General features: G+C 43.0%; 1 protein-coding gene across 1 annotated transcript in view; it reads left to right on the plus strand.

Annotated features, from left to right (window-relative positions):
- The window catches only part of ANKRD44 (ankyrin repeat domain 44), an 87,053-nt gene that overhangs the window by 48,419 nt on the left and 26,457 nt on the right, over nucleotides 1–12,177 (plus strand). The window contains exons 5-10 of the mRNA XM_080347118.1: nucleotides 3,414–3,614; nucleotides 4,171–4,258; nucleotides 5,655–5,797; nucleotides 7,180–7,392; nucleotides 8,543–8,621; nucleotides 10,085–10,199. Of these exons, the coding sequence (XP_080203244.1) occupies nucleotides 3,414–3,614; nucleotides 4,171–4,258; nucleotides 5,655–5,797; nucleotides 7,180–7,392; nucleotides 8,543–8,621; nucleotides 10,085–10,199 (839 nt within the window). The remainder of the gene's footprint in view (nucleotides 1–3,413; nucleotides 3,615–4,170; nucleotides 4,259–5,654; nucleotides 5,798–7,179; nucleotides 7,393–8,542; nucleotides 8,622–10,084; nucleotides 10,200–12,177) is intronic.

The raw sequence follows: 12,177 nt of genomic DNA on the forward strand, positions 1-12,177 counted from the left end.
CTGTTAGCTGGACCTTTAGCATTGCAGCTGAATGCCAGATTTACAAGTTCGTTATAGCTGCTTTTGAGCCTTAAAGTGGTTGATCTTTGCCTTGTGGAATGATTTATGTTATCAGAGTAAGTACTTAGGTGACCAGGGCTGAGGTGGGATATAGTCCACAGTGGTCTACAGTGGCCACATCATCTTCAAATGGTGAAATAGAGAGGAATAAATCCACATGGAGTCTACAGTGGCCACATCATCTTCAAATGGTGAAATAGAGAGGAATAAATCCACATGGAGTCTACAGTGGCCACATCATCTTCAAATGGTGAAATAGAGAGGAATAAATCCACATGGAGTCTACAGTGGCCACATCATCTTCAAATGGTGAAATAGAGAGGAATAAATCCACATGGAGTCTACAGTGGCCACATCATCTTTGAATGGTGAAGAGGAATAAATCTACATGGAGTCTGCAGTGGCCACATCATCTTTGAATGGTGAAATAAAGAGGAATAAATCCACATGGAGTCTACAGTGGCCACATCATCTTTGAATGGTGAAGAGGAATAAATCTACATGGAGTCTGCAGTGGCCACATCATCTTTGAATGGTGAAATAAAGAGGAATAAATCCACATGGAGTCTACAGTGGCCACATCATCTTCAAATGGTGAAATAAAGAGGAATAAATCCACATGGAGTCTACAGTGGCCACATCATCTTTGAATGGTGAAATAAAGAGGAATAAATCTACATGGAGTCTGCAGTGGCCACATCATCTTTGAATGGTGAAATAAAGAGGAATAAATCCACACGGATGGGTGCACGCTGTGTGTGTGCCAGAGGGGAGTGGATGGGTATGTGATCCAACACGTATTACCACATAGTTTGGTGTGGTTAATTGCATTTAAAGGCATCCATTAGGTATTCTGTTAATGCATTTGATTCATGCAAAAAGGGAGGGTTAGCCCATATTTCTTCTACTTGACATCTAGAAATCTTCTGGCATCGTGCTGTTGTTCTGCTGCTGTCTCAAGAAGGAGCAGCACTAAATATAGGGAGTGCAGCTTAGGCATGACTGTGTTTTCAACTGCACGATGCTTCTTGGCTTTCCATTTTGGCCCTCCCCGTGTACTTTCATCCTCCGAACACTTGGTTAACAGCGAGCCCAGCTGCAGACCAAACTGGCTGCTGGGGTGGAGGGGAGGAGCTGGAAAAGGGACAGAGGGTGGCTGTTCTCCAGGGACTGATGACTGGAATCACCTCTGTAACAGCCCCAAGCGCTTGCCAAGCCTGCAGGCTGGAATCCTGGGCTCGCCTCTGAACTCCGGCATTGTTTGCCTACTGGCCGAGCTTCCCAGCTGCTGGCATCCGCTGAAACCCTCTGAAAGGAATATCTGATAGACTGTGAATGCTGTAATGAGGCAAAATACAAAAAGCCGTGTTGGAAAACAAAGGTCAGGCTTGAACCTTAAAAAACAGCCGCAATCTTTCTGATGCGGGAATTGCAGCGTGCTTGGTTTCTTTTTTTGGATGTGTCAGCATACATGGCTTTTATTGTCAGTGACAGTCCTAACAGAAAATGCCTGTCTTCCTGCGGGTTTGTGTCTCATCTTTAACTCCTTGTTAGCCGAAGGCCAATTGCAGGACGAGAAGCCGTGATGCCAGCAGCGCTGGTACCTCCAGCGGGTACCCAGGTGTGATAGTGATGCTGAGCCTTTGATGCCTTTTCATGATCTGCTCTACATTTTATAAACACACATGCATTTCTTCTCCTGGTCTTTCTCCTTTGTTATTTAGCTGATAATTGCTACTTTTGGTAGCAAGTTTCAGCTTTTTTGAGGCTCTTTCAGTGCTGTGCAGCTTCAATATAATTGGACAAAGCTAATAGTGATAGTAGGTGAATCCAAAGTCCACATTGATAGTAGGAGATGAACTCATGGCCCAAAAGTTGTCCAGCAGGACTTGGTGTGTTTTTTGTGGACACATTTGCTTTCAGAATGGTCACCTGCAAGTTTTAAGTTTTATTATCAATCTTTTCTTATGAAGCTTTCACAGGATTCAGAAGCTGTCTCTTTGCACCCTTTCATAGGTTGTTTAAAAGCATGAACACATTTTTACTTAAGCCTTAACGATTTTTCAGGTGGGCTTTAGGGATTTAAATGTTTGTTTCCAAATTGACAGCCCTCAGGTGTGTCTGAAGGATTGTTAATAGATGTATCAGCTTTCAGCCTTAGGTGGTTTGAAAATGTAGAGAGATTTCGCTCTGATAACTTGGGGTAGCTGGAGACACTGAATACAGAAGCTTACACCATTTTCCTGCTTACTTCATGACCCAGCTGGGTAGGTCTCCAGTGAATTACATTTAAATGACTTTAAAAATAGTAGGCTTGTAATTTAACAAACAAAACGCAGTTGGGACATCAGCAGTGATGTATCATTATCAGTGCTGTAAGAGACGCAGTGTCACTAACTGAACAAATCTGTTGGAGGCCACTATGAGATGGCTGTAGCAAATGAAATTGCTGAGGTTAGGTGAGGACAAAGAACTAAAGCTCTAGTGATGGACGAACTGTTGATACTCAGGCGCTCTCCTGGGCCTTTCTAGATAAAAAAGTGCTATCTAAACACACGGTATGTTTTATTCATTAATAAAATTTTGGCTGGGTTTACCAGAAAACTCCTCGGTTTATGGAAAAAGAGTAAGGTACTGTGTAGGATGCGGCACTCCCACTTACCAGCTGTGACTCACAGACAAGGCTGTGTGAACACCACTATGGTCCAGTGGTTCCTTTGTGATTTGTTTGTTTGTGGGGGAAAAAAGGAAGAAGAAACAAAACAGAATTTTGAGAGAGGCTTGTTTTTTTTTCATCTGATTTGCTTAATGGCAGATGCATGAGGAGAAGCAGAAAAGACCTGGTGGTGAATTCTGCAGTGAGACAGTCTCTCAAGAGAGAACGGTACATTTTCTCACTGGGAAATATTTACTTTTAACCTTCAAAATTAACCTTACAGGATGTTGTTTGGTCTCAGGCTGACAGAATGGATGTTGCAGTGTAGACCCTTGGCCTATGCTTAGCCCTCGGGGAGTGAAGGAATGCAATTGCTAATACGGGGACACCAGCATCCATGAACCCTTGCCTGGGATTCTCATGTTTCTGCAAAGCTAAATTTTTGTTTTCACGTATTTTATTTTATCCTCTTTCCTGTTTATAAATAATACTCACAGTGATTTGCTGTGATTTTACTCTCCAAAATAATGTGCTTTTCGTTTTGTAAATGATTTCTGTAACAGCGAGCTGAAATAAGCACATTTGTTTCTTCACTGAGGGCACAGTTGTGATGACTGAGGTACTGAAGGTTCATCAAACAGGCTGAGCCTCAAATAGGCCCAGGAACCACTTGGTTACGGATATAACTGTGTTGCAGGAAGCAGTGCAAGTGTTGATCAAGCACTCGGCCGATGTCAACGCTCGGGATAAGAACTGGCAGACTCCGTTGCACGTGGCGGCTGCAAACAAGGCGGTGAAGTGCGCAGAAGTCATCATCCCCATGCTGAGCAGCGTCAACGTCTCTGACCGAGGAGGACGGACAGCGCTGCACCACGCGGCTCTGAACGGTCACATCGAGGTGAGTAGTTTAAGAGCCTTGTGGATCAGTGTATTTTCCCAGTTCAAACGGTCGACTTGCTGTGACTGGGTCTAGACTGAGCCCCATATCCCTGACCCCCATGATTCCTATCGTTCAGCTGCTTTCCAAAGTGCGACAGGTTTCCTACCTGTAGAAACGAGACAGTGGCTGGTAAGTTGGGTGAGAGTGTTGATGTGCTCTACAGGGGGGATCTGGACTGTCTGGTTCGCTGGGCTGAGGCCAATTGTCTGAGGTTCAACAAAGCCAAGTGCCAGGTCCTACACTTGGGTCACAACAACCCCATGAACGCTGCAGGCTCAGGGAAAAGCGGCTGGAAAGTAACCGCTGGAAAAGGACCTGGGAGTGTTGGGTCAAGAGTGGATGAACATGAGCCAGAGTGTGTCCACGTGGCCAAGAGGCCACCAGCATCCTGGCTGGTACCAGCACTGGTGTGGCCAGCAGGCCCAGGGCACTGAGCGTCCCCCAGAACAGATTTGTTGTGACCTGTTGAGTGTGTGATCTGCAAGGTTGGTTTATTTGGTGTTGTTACTTCTAGATGGTGAACTTGCTCTTAGCCAAGGGGGCAAACATCAATGCTTTTGACAAAAAGGACAGAAGAGCTCTCCACTGGGCAGCGTACATGGGTAAGATTTGGGCTGTCACTCATTTCTTTAAATTTCCTATTTGCAAACCAATGGTATGTTTTAAAATGGAGAAGAGCAGACCTGGCCATGGCAAGGGAGTGTTGTCTTTACCCTGAAGGGTTCAGCTGATCTAAATACACACTGTCCATTTTAGGTTTCGTAGCCGCTGAGAACTTGGCTGTGATTTCCTTTTTAACACAGTTAATTGTGGGCTTTTTGTATTCCTTTTTTAATTTTGGTCTTTTTATCGTGACTCTTAATTCCAGCCTGAATTATGTTTGGTCTTAAAAAAATACAGGTAATATTTGTTTCAGTTTTTGCTAAAAAATACTTTATCTAAAATGCAGATAAATATGATAAGAAATTTTGCCGTTTATCTATGTTTATAAGTAGCTAAGTGATGATGTTGTTAGGAAGCACTTCATAGGCTTTCTTCCTGTTGGGAGCAAATTGTCATATTTTATTGCAGAGTGGACAAGCGCAACCAATTTGCCTATTCAAAACATTAGTGGTGTTACCAAACACTGCTTAATTAAATCAATTGACTTTACCATTCCTTTCGAGTTGAAGGAAAATTCAAAAATACTAGGACAAGATTGCTTGTGATTGTGGTCACACCTGTTCAGGAGCTTTTGTTGGCCAAGCAATATGTTCCAGATTGTGATGTGTGTGCCCTCGGCCAGGAACTCTTTCATCTCACCTGTCAAAATCTTGATTTCAATCCTGACACTTTTAGACATGAGATAATAGGTGATTTCAAACTGCGAGAAAAGCATATTGTGTGGTTTTTTGCCATACACAGCCAGATGGAAGATTTGTGCCAATGAATGTGGTTTGGCTTTTGAGCTTTGAATCCATTCCGTAGAGGTGAAAGGGTTTTACATTGTGCTGTGCAATTCCACATCTTTTTTGCCCTTAATGATTTTCAGAAATACGTTATGTAGTTTCAAAATATTTAGTTTACATTTAAGGCCTAAATTAGCAACAGGATTTAGAGGATTTACAGGATTCTGTAGTGTAATTTGGACAGAATTTACATAACGATACCTGAGCATCTTCTGTAAACCCTCATGTAGTTCCTGGAATGCTTAAATATCTTTGGGCACTTTGGACTTTGACCATGAAATTTCCTATGTCCTGCACATGACCAGAGCTGCCCCTGTCATGAAAGTGCTGTACAACTCAGATACCTTCACCTTAGTATTTATTAAAGGTATTTTGTATTCCTAACAAAAACAAAACCCAAGTGTTAGCGGTTGCGTTTGCAGATGCCATCAGTGGGAGCATTGTTAAACAGTGGCAAAAGGGCCAGCACATTAGCAAGAAAACCGTAATTTGGGAGAAGTGGTTCTATAGGGTGACGCACTCATTGGTTTCTATCTTTCCTCTTTTGAAGGTCACCTGGAAGTTGTTGCCTTACTGATTAATCATGGTGCAGAAGTGACGTGTAAAGACAAGAAGGGTTACACCCCGCTTCATGCAGCTGCATCCAATGGGCAGATTAACGTTGTGAAACACCTCCTGAACCTGGGGGTAGAGGTATGTGCTTATGTGCCCTTTGTGGCTTCCACGTTACTCCACACTTGGAGATATTCTATTCTTCTTTCTTATGGATGCTGCTACAGACATTGGCAGAGCTTCTAAAAAAGAGAATTCCCATTTTCTGGACTGCCTCATGCTTCATGTGGTTTGTTGGTTCAAGAGCCAGGAAATATTCTCGAATAAAAAATGTCTGATATGGACAGTAAATTCCAGGCCACCTTGCTGAAGAAATCAGGAAATATATGCTGTTCCTGCAGAGGAAGATGGAATAACAAAATATCCCTTGGCTCAGTGTTCCCCAAAGGGAATCTGATGAACGATTGTTCTCGACAAATACACCGTGTGCTTTACTAAACAGCAGTTCAGGCTGTTTAAGTTTAGGGACTCGTATTTCGTCTATAGCTGTTGGAGGGCAGGAGAAGCATTGTTTTCACTCTGGAAAAGGGCACAGACTTCTCTTAGTGTAATATTGTCACTTCAGTGGTTCAACGCAGCAGTGAGATGGCCAGAAGAGCCTGCACTGGCTAATCAGAGATGTCAAATAAAGCCATTGCATTTATCTTTGCATTTTCAGCTGACTTGACCTGCCAAAAAAATGTCAGAAGTCCGTGTTCACAGGCTGTTGACTGTGAAGGGGAGTAGGTGTTTCCTGTTGTTAGCAGCACTATGCTAATAACTACCTTTAACTTCCACGTTTTCCACCGCTGGGGACACGATCCTTGAGACGGCTGTATTTCATTGAAGGGTATTCATGTCACCCCTGAGTCTTTCGTACAATCTGTCTTGTCCTATTTTACAGAACAGCGCTTGAATACTAAGCTGGTCATCAGGCAGTAACATAATCTTCATTACATCTTTATAATACTAAGCTACTGAAAGTGGTTCCTTATTGAAGTGTAAATGGCTGTGCAGTTTCACCTTCTGTTCATGCAGACACCTTCACTCCCTTCCCAAAGAAATCTGTGGAAAGAGCTCTTAAGCCTGATTCCATTCACAAAAATTCCATAGTCAATGTTTTATTTAATAAGGATTGTGAGCTTTTTCTTTATCCTACTTTCCCACTTACACGTAAGTGCTTTCCAGCTTGTTAGGGCTTTTGTCATCATCATCATCATCATTACATAGTCTAGCTATCAGCTTTAAGCCTCAGACTGACTTTTTGAAATTGCTGGTAGGATAAAAAGTTAATAACTGTAAAGGTAAAGCTTTCCAAATTAAGTTTTCTGGGAGTATATTTTTGTCAATGAAATTCGCTGGTGAGAAATGTGCCCTATGACAGTTGAAGCCTCCAGCTATTTCCACTTGCAGCGTGTGATGCATTATGTAAAACGCTAAGCTGGTGTCCGTAATTTTAACTGTGTCTCCTTGTCTCGTTGTAGATTGATGACATGAACATCTATGGAAATACTGCATTGCACATTGCCTGTTACAACGGTCAGGATTCTGTTGTTAATGAGCTGATTGACTATGGTGCTAATGTAAATCAGCCTAATAATAATGGATTCACTCCCTTGCATTTTGCTGCTGCCTCCACTCATGGAGCGCTGTGTCTTGAACTGCTGGTGAATAATGGGGCAGATGTCAACATTCAGGTAAAACTCGCGTTGCAGCTCTTCGGTTTTACTTTACTCTGTTTTGCATCCCTCAGGAGACTGTCAAAATGTTGTCTCAGGGAGTGGTGGTAAGTCAAGGAGCTATTCCTTTCTGGTGTTTTGCTTCCCTCTACCATATGGATTGAATTAAACCTGATCCTAAAAATTTCCACTTGACCTTCCTGGGGAAGTAAGAACTGAAGGTTGTTAGTTTACCTTATTTTAGAGCCCGAGTTTATGAAGTCCGATTGAGTTTAGGATATCTGAATGCTCTTGAGATGTAGTTGGTACATCTTGATGAAGCTGAAAGGGGCTTGCTGTTATCCAACAGAGGGTACTGCTGTAGGTACCGGGAGACTTGAAATCTCCAAGTCCATACAAGATTTTGACTTCTTGACTTTAGACTCTGAGTGTTTCGGGTTCCCGTCTGTAAAACTGGTCTAGCACAGAACTCCTCTGGCAAGTCCCTTGAGATTAGTGGATAGTCTGGGCACTATTTAAATGCAGAATCATTAAAATGAAGTTAGGGATTGTGCTTGCCAATGAATGTGAAGCCTTATGCCAAGAAACATGAAGTGATGTGGGCAGTGAGCTGGTAATTGCTGTTTTCTCAGCTCCTCGGCCTCCCCAATCTCAGTTTCTTTCTCTAGAACCAAAACATTGATCTCTACTTACTGTACCTTTCAGATGCCTTCCCTGTTTTCTGATTGTCTTTTGTAGACATCCTATTTTGGATTGCATGGCAATTTATTAAACAAAACTCTTTAATATAGTGGCTTTTATTCTGGGATGCATCTAAAAATGGAGATTGATAAAAAGGATATAGTTCTTGAATCTCTCAGAGACTTGTACACAGCTCTGTGGTTCCTTTGCTTGTTGATATTCCCCTTGTTGCAAGGGTTAGGGAAAATAATGACTGAATAGGAAATGTCACTTAAAAATAATATTCAAGAATAATATCTGGAACTGTTTAACTTGTATGCTTATACCTCCTGCATTTACCATCGCGTACAGATTCAGTCCTACAGTCTTTTGAAGCCAGTGGAGGTTTTATCTGAAGAACAGCTGTAGGATGTTGAGCAGAGAGACTTCAAACTGTTGCCACTGCTTCACATGCTAAATGGTTGTTTTTCTGTTTCATTTCTGTTAGAGTAAGGACGGGAAGAGCCCTCTGCACATGACAGCCGTCCACGGCAGGTTCACGCGGTCGCAGACCCTCATTCAGAACGGTGAGTTTCTGTGCCTGTTTAACGCCTCTCCAAAAGATGGGGCATTGGCAAGGTTGCAGTTGTCAGTTGTTCTGTCCCACTGTGCCCAAGTTCTGCGCTGAGAGCTGCTTAGCGCTCTGTCAACTTCTGGCTTTGAGGTGCGCTGACAGCTCTCCTTCCAACCTGTCATCACAAGTTGGGGCTTTGGTTGTTAACAAAATCCCATCTTCCTCCAGCTGATGTGTGGTGATTCTTAACCTGAAAACAAGACTTCAAAGCTGTGCTCAGGTATTTTTTTTTCTGCTGAGAAACAGGCAGAAGTTTCCTCCTGAAGTGATTTAAAAACTAGAAAAAGAAGAAGTTTCTAGCTGTCCTCCCTTGGGAGCAGCGTTGCTCTTAGAGCTCAGGCTGTTTTCTCTGCCCTCCACTCAGCAGCTGTGCCTCTGTCACCGCCCTTAGCTCCACACCGCACCGCTGGCTGCATTACGTGTTGGATAAATACTCAAGAGAGTGGACCAGCACCATATTGTTTGTTTTGACATAGCCAGGATTCCCAATTATCAGTCACCTATCAGGTATCTCTTTTGTCTGAGAATACTACAGAATGTAACAAATGTTATCGTTGGCGATAATAACCAATATTCTTGTTGGCAGAGGCCTGTTTCTGATTGACAGAGATTGCTACTACTGATAGTTTACTTGTGCTTCCCACCTTTGGCCACTGTACCAGACGGGATGGTCTGGGGTTTGTTGATCGGTTATGTTTTTTGCTTGTTTTTCAAAATCTCGGACTTGGAACTTAAGTGTGAAATGTTGAAGATGGTTGAAGAGTGACCCTTACATTTACACCAGGTTGTATGCTAAAATGGAGGTCTTCAGTACATCATGCTTCCTTCAGGTCACCATGCATTGGTGTCATATCTCTCTTTGGCAAAACAAAATAGTAATAATAAAAGGAGTTTGGGTAAACTGGAAGGAACTGTACTTTAATGCAATCTTCAGTTGTTTAGTCAAATATACTGTCTGACTTACAGCTGGCTGCTCTGTACTGGATTTGTGTGTGAAAGGACTGACAGTTTGGCATCTGTCCTTAACACCTCTCTACTCTTCTTCAAGTTACGTGCGTTTGGCTTTCATAAAGTATTCTCGCAGCAAACTAGTGTAGTATTACAATATTGCAGTGGTGGTGCATAACTAGTGGAAAAAGTGCATTTGGAGACTAGCGATAAATGGATTGTTGTTGAAATGGAAGGTGTAGGGAGGGCAGTAAGATGAGCAGTAAGTCTGAATTATGTGCTTGACCGTTTTAGGTCATCCTGTTCATTTATTTTCACCATTTTCCCCCACTGCTGCAGTTGCAGAGGGAGGTCAAAATGCTGCAGGCTGTGGCTGGGCTGGTTGTGCTGCAGAAACAAATAACATTTGTGGTCACTGGTTCACGCTTCATCTTTCCATCTTAAACTGTATGAAAATGCCTTTTGCAGGAGGGGAAATCGACTGCGTTGATAAGGACGGTAACACCCCTCTCCACGTGGCTGCGAGATACGGACATGAGCTTTTGATCAACACCCTCATCACCAGCGGAGCTGACATTGCCAAGTAGGTGGCTGAAGCGGAGCTGTATCTAATGATCAAGTGTTATGTCCAATGCTTGAAAACACAGTTACTCCTCAGGTTCTGAAGTGTGAAGGTTAAAATTGATAAGCAGAATTGTACTGTACTTCAGGGGGTGACATGGGGCTAAAATACAAACACTTGGGAAACGCGGAGGAGAAGGAAGCCCTTGTAAAGTCCCTGTTGTGTCTGCTTACGTGCTTACAAGTGGTACAAGTACTGCTGCTTTTTCCTAGAGCATCGGTCAGTCCTGGAGGCAACAGCATTTGAAGGGGAAAATGTGTAAGTGATGGGAGGAAGCGGTGTGAACGGCGCTGTAGAAGCGTGCCGCTGGTTAGGAGGTGTGCAGCCAGTGTACTTCCATGGAAACCAGCCAAGACGTGCTGGCTGGTGACCTGGAGCTAAAGGAAGAAAAATATTGCTTTAGATAACTAGGTGGAGGAAGAGATGGCGGGAAACACATGTAGGAAGAAGCTCAACAATAGAGAATGCGCAATGTTAGCTTAAATAAATGAATCCGCAGCAAAAAATTTTGACCTGTCCATACAGGTTGGTGGAGCTTGAGCTGTTTCCTTCAAAGAAAAGGCCGTCAGATTGTCTTTTAGTAGATTGACTCGAAGATGTAGACGCTGGCACCAGCAAAATTAAATTGGTATGGTGCCATCAGTCACTCCTTAGTGAAGTGAAGCAGCAAGGGCAACACATCTAATGTGAAGACAGAAGAAGGATGAGCCTATGGATTCTGGAAAGAATTTTATTTTTTAAAAAAAGCAAACCAAAATTAGTTAAATACATATATGTGTAAAATGTTGGAGAGAGGAAGGTATCTTTATAAACATCCACATTCATTTTTGTCTAAAGCTTCATAGATAATTAGGATTTATGATCTTGGAGAAAGGCAATTTCCTTTGTCTTTGGGTCCGGATCCGCAATCCTCTTCCATGAGGGGATCAGACTCTCCCATCCACAAATTGTCCTGCAGAAATGAAGGGCAGATGTGAATCTACCTGCTATTGTTCAAGAACGTGTCATTTTGCAAAAATATATCTACTGAAGCAGGCAGGAGATGATAATCTTGTCAAGATAACTGGTTGCAGAGGCTCCACGTTCATGTGTAACTGGAGGGCTGCCAGTAGCATAACGTTTCTAAAATAACAAGATGCTTCACACAAAACAATGCTGAGTGCCAGAAGCTAAGATGTGCAAACCCAGACGTCTTCTAAGCCAGTAAACAGCGGCACGCTTAGGGACTGAGCCGCGATGATTCGCTGATATTAATAATAGCTGCTGAGTGCTCAGCTTGCTTAAAAACTCTGCGGTTGCCTGATACAGATTTAGCCTCATGCTAGGTGCTTGTCTTTTCTTTTTTACACAGCTTGTCTGCTCTGAGGAGTTTATAATGTAATTGAAAAGAGGGTTATGTGTTAAAAAGGGGCAAAAAGTGAGAGAGAGCTTGAGGAGAGTAGCTGGAGCAAATGGGAAAATTGGATGTTTAGTTCCGAGGATGTGGGATGAAAACTGTGAGAGAGGGGAGAAAAGGAGGCTCTAAAAACCCACATGAGAGTCATCTGAAGGATGTTAACTGTAGGAAAAAATGGGTTTCCGAAGTAACACTGAGAAGATTTCAGCATCCACTTTAACCCCAGAACGGCGGGTGCAGTGTGTGTAGCTGATGCAGAAATTCGTGCATCCCGCAGCAGGGATCTGACTCCAGCAATCCCTGCTTTCTCGCTTCCCCCCTTACCTTGGCTTTCGCCTGCAATTTTTAGAAACCTTCCTACCACATTCTGTCCAGAGCACAATGCTAAAAAATGTTGCTGCCTTGGAATATTTTTAACTCCTGAGAAGGCCGGTAAGGAAATACAGATAAAAATAACACAACAGGAAGAATCTTCCTTGAAAAGGATCACAGATTCTGCCTGTGCGGAAGGAGCTTTTGATGTGTTGTGTCTGCGTGCAACCC

This window comes from Nesoenas mayeri (genome assembly GCF_963082525.1).
Source record: "Nesoenas mayeri genome assembly, chromosome: 6".
Taxonomy (NCBI): Eukaryota; Metazoa; Chordata; class Aves; order Columbiformes; family Columbidae; genus Nesoenas; species Nesoenas mayeri.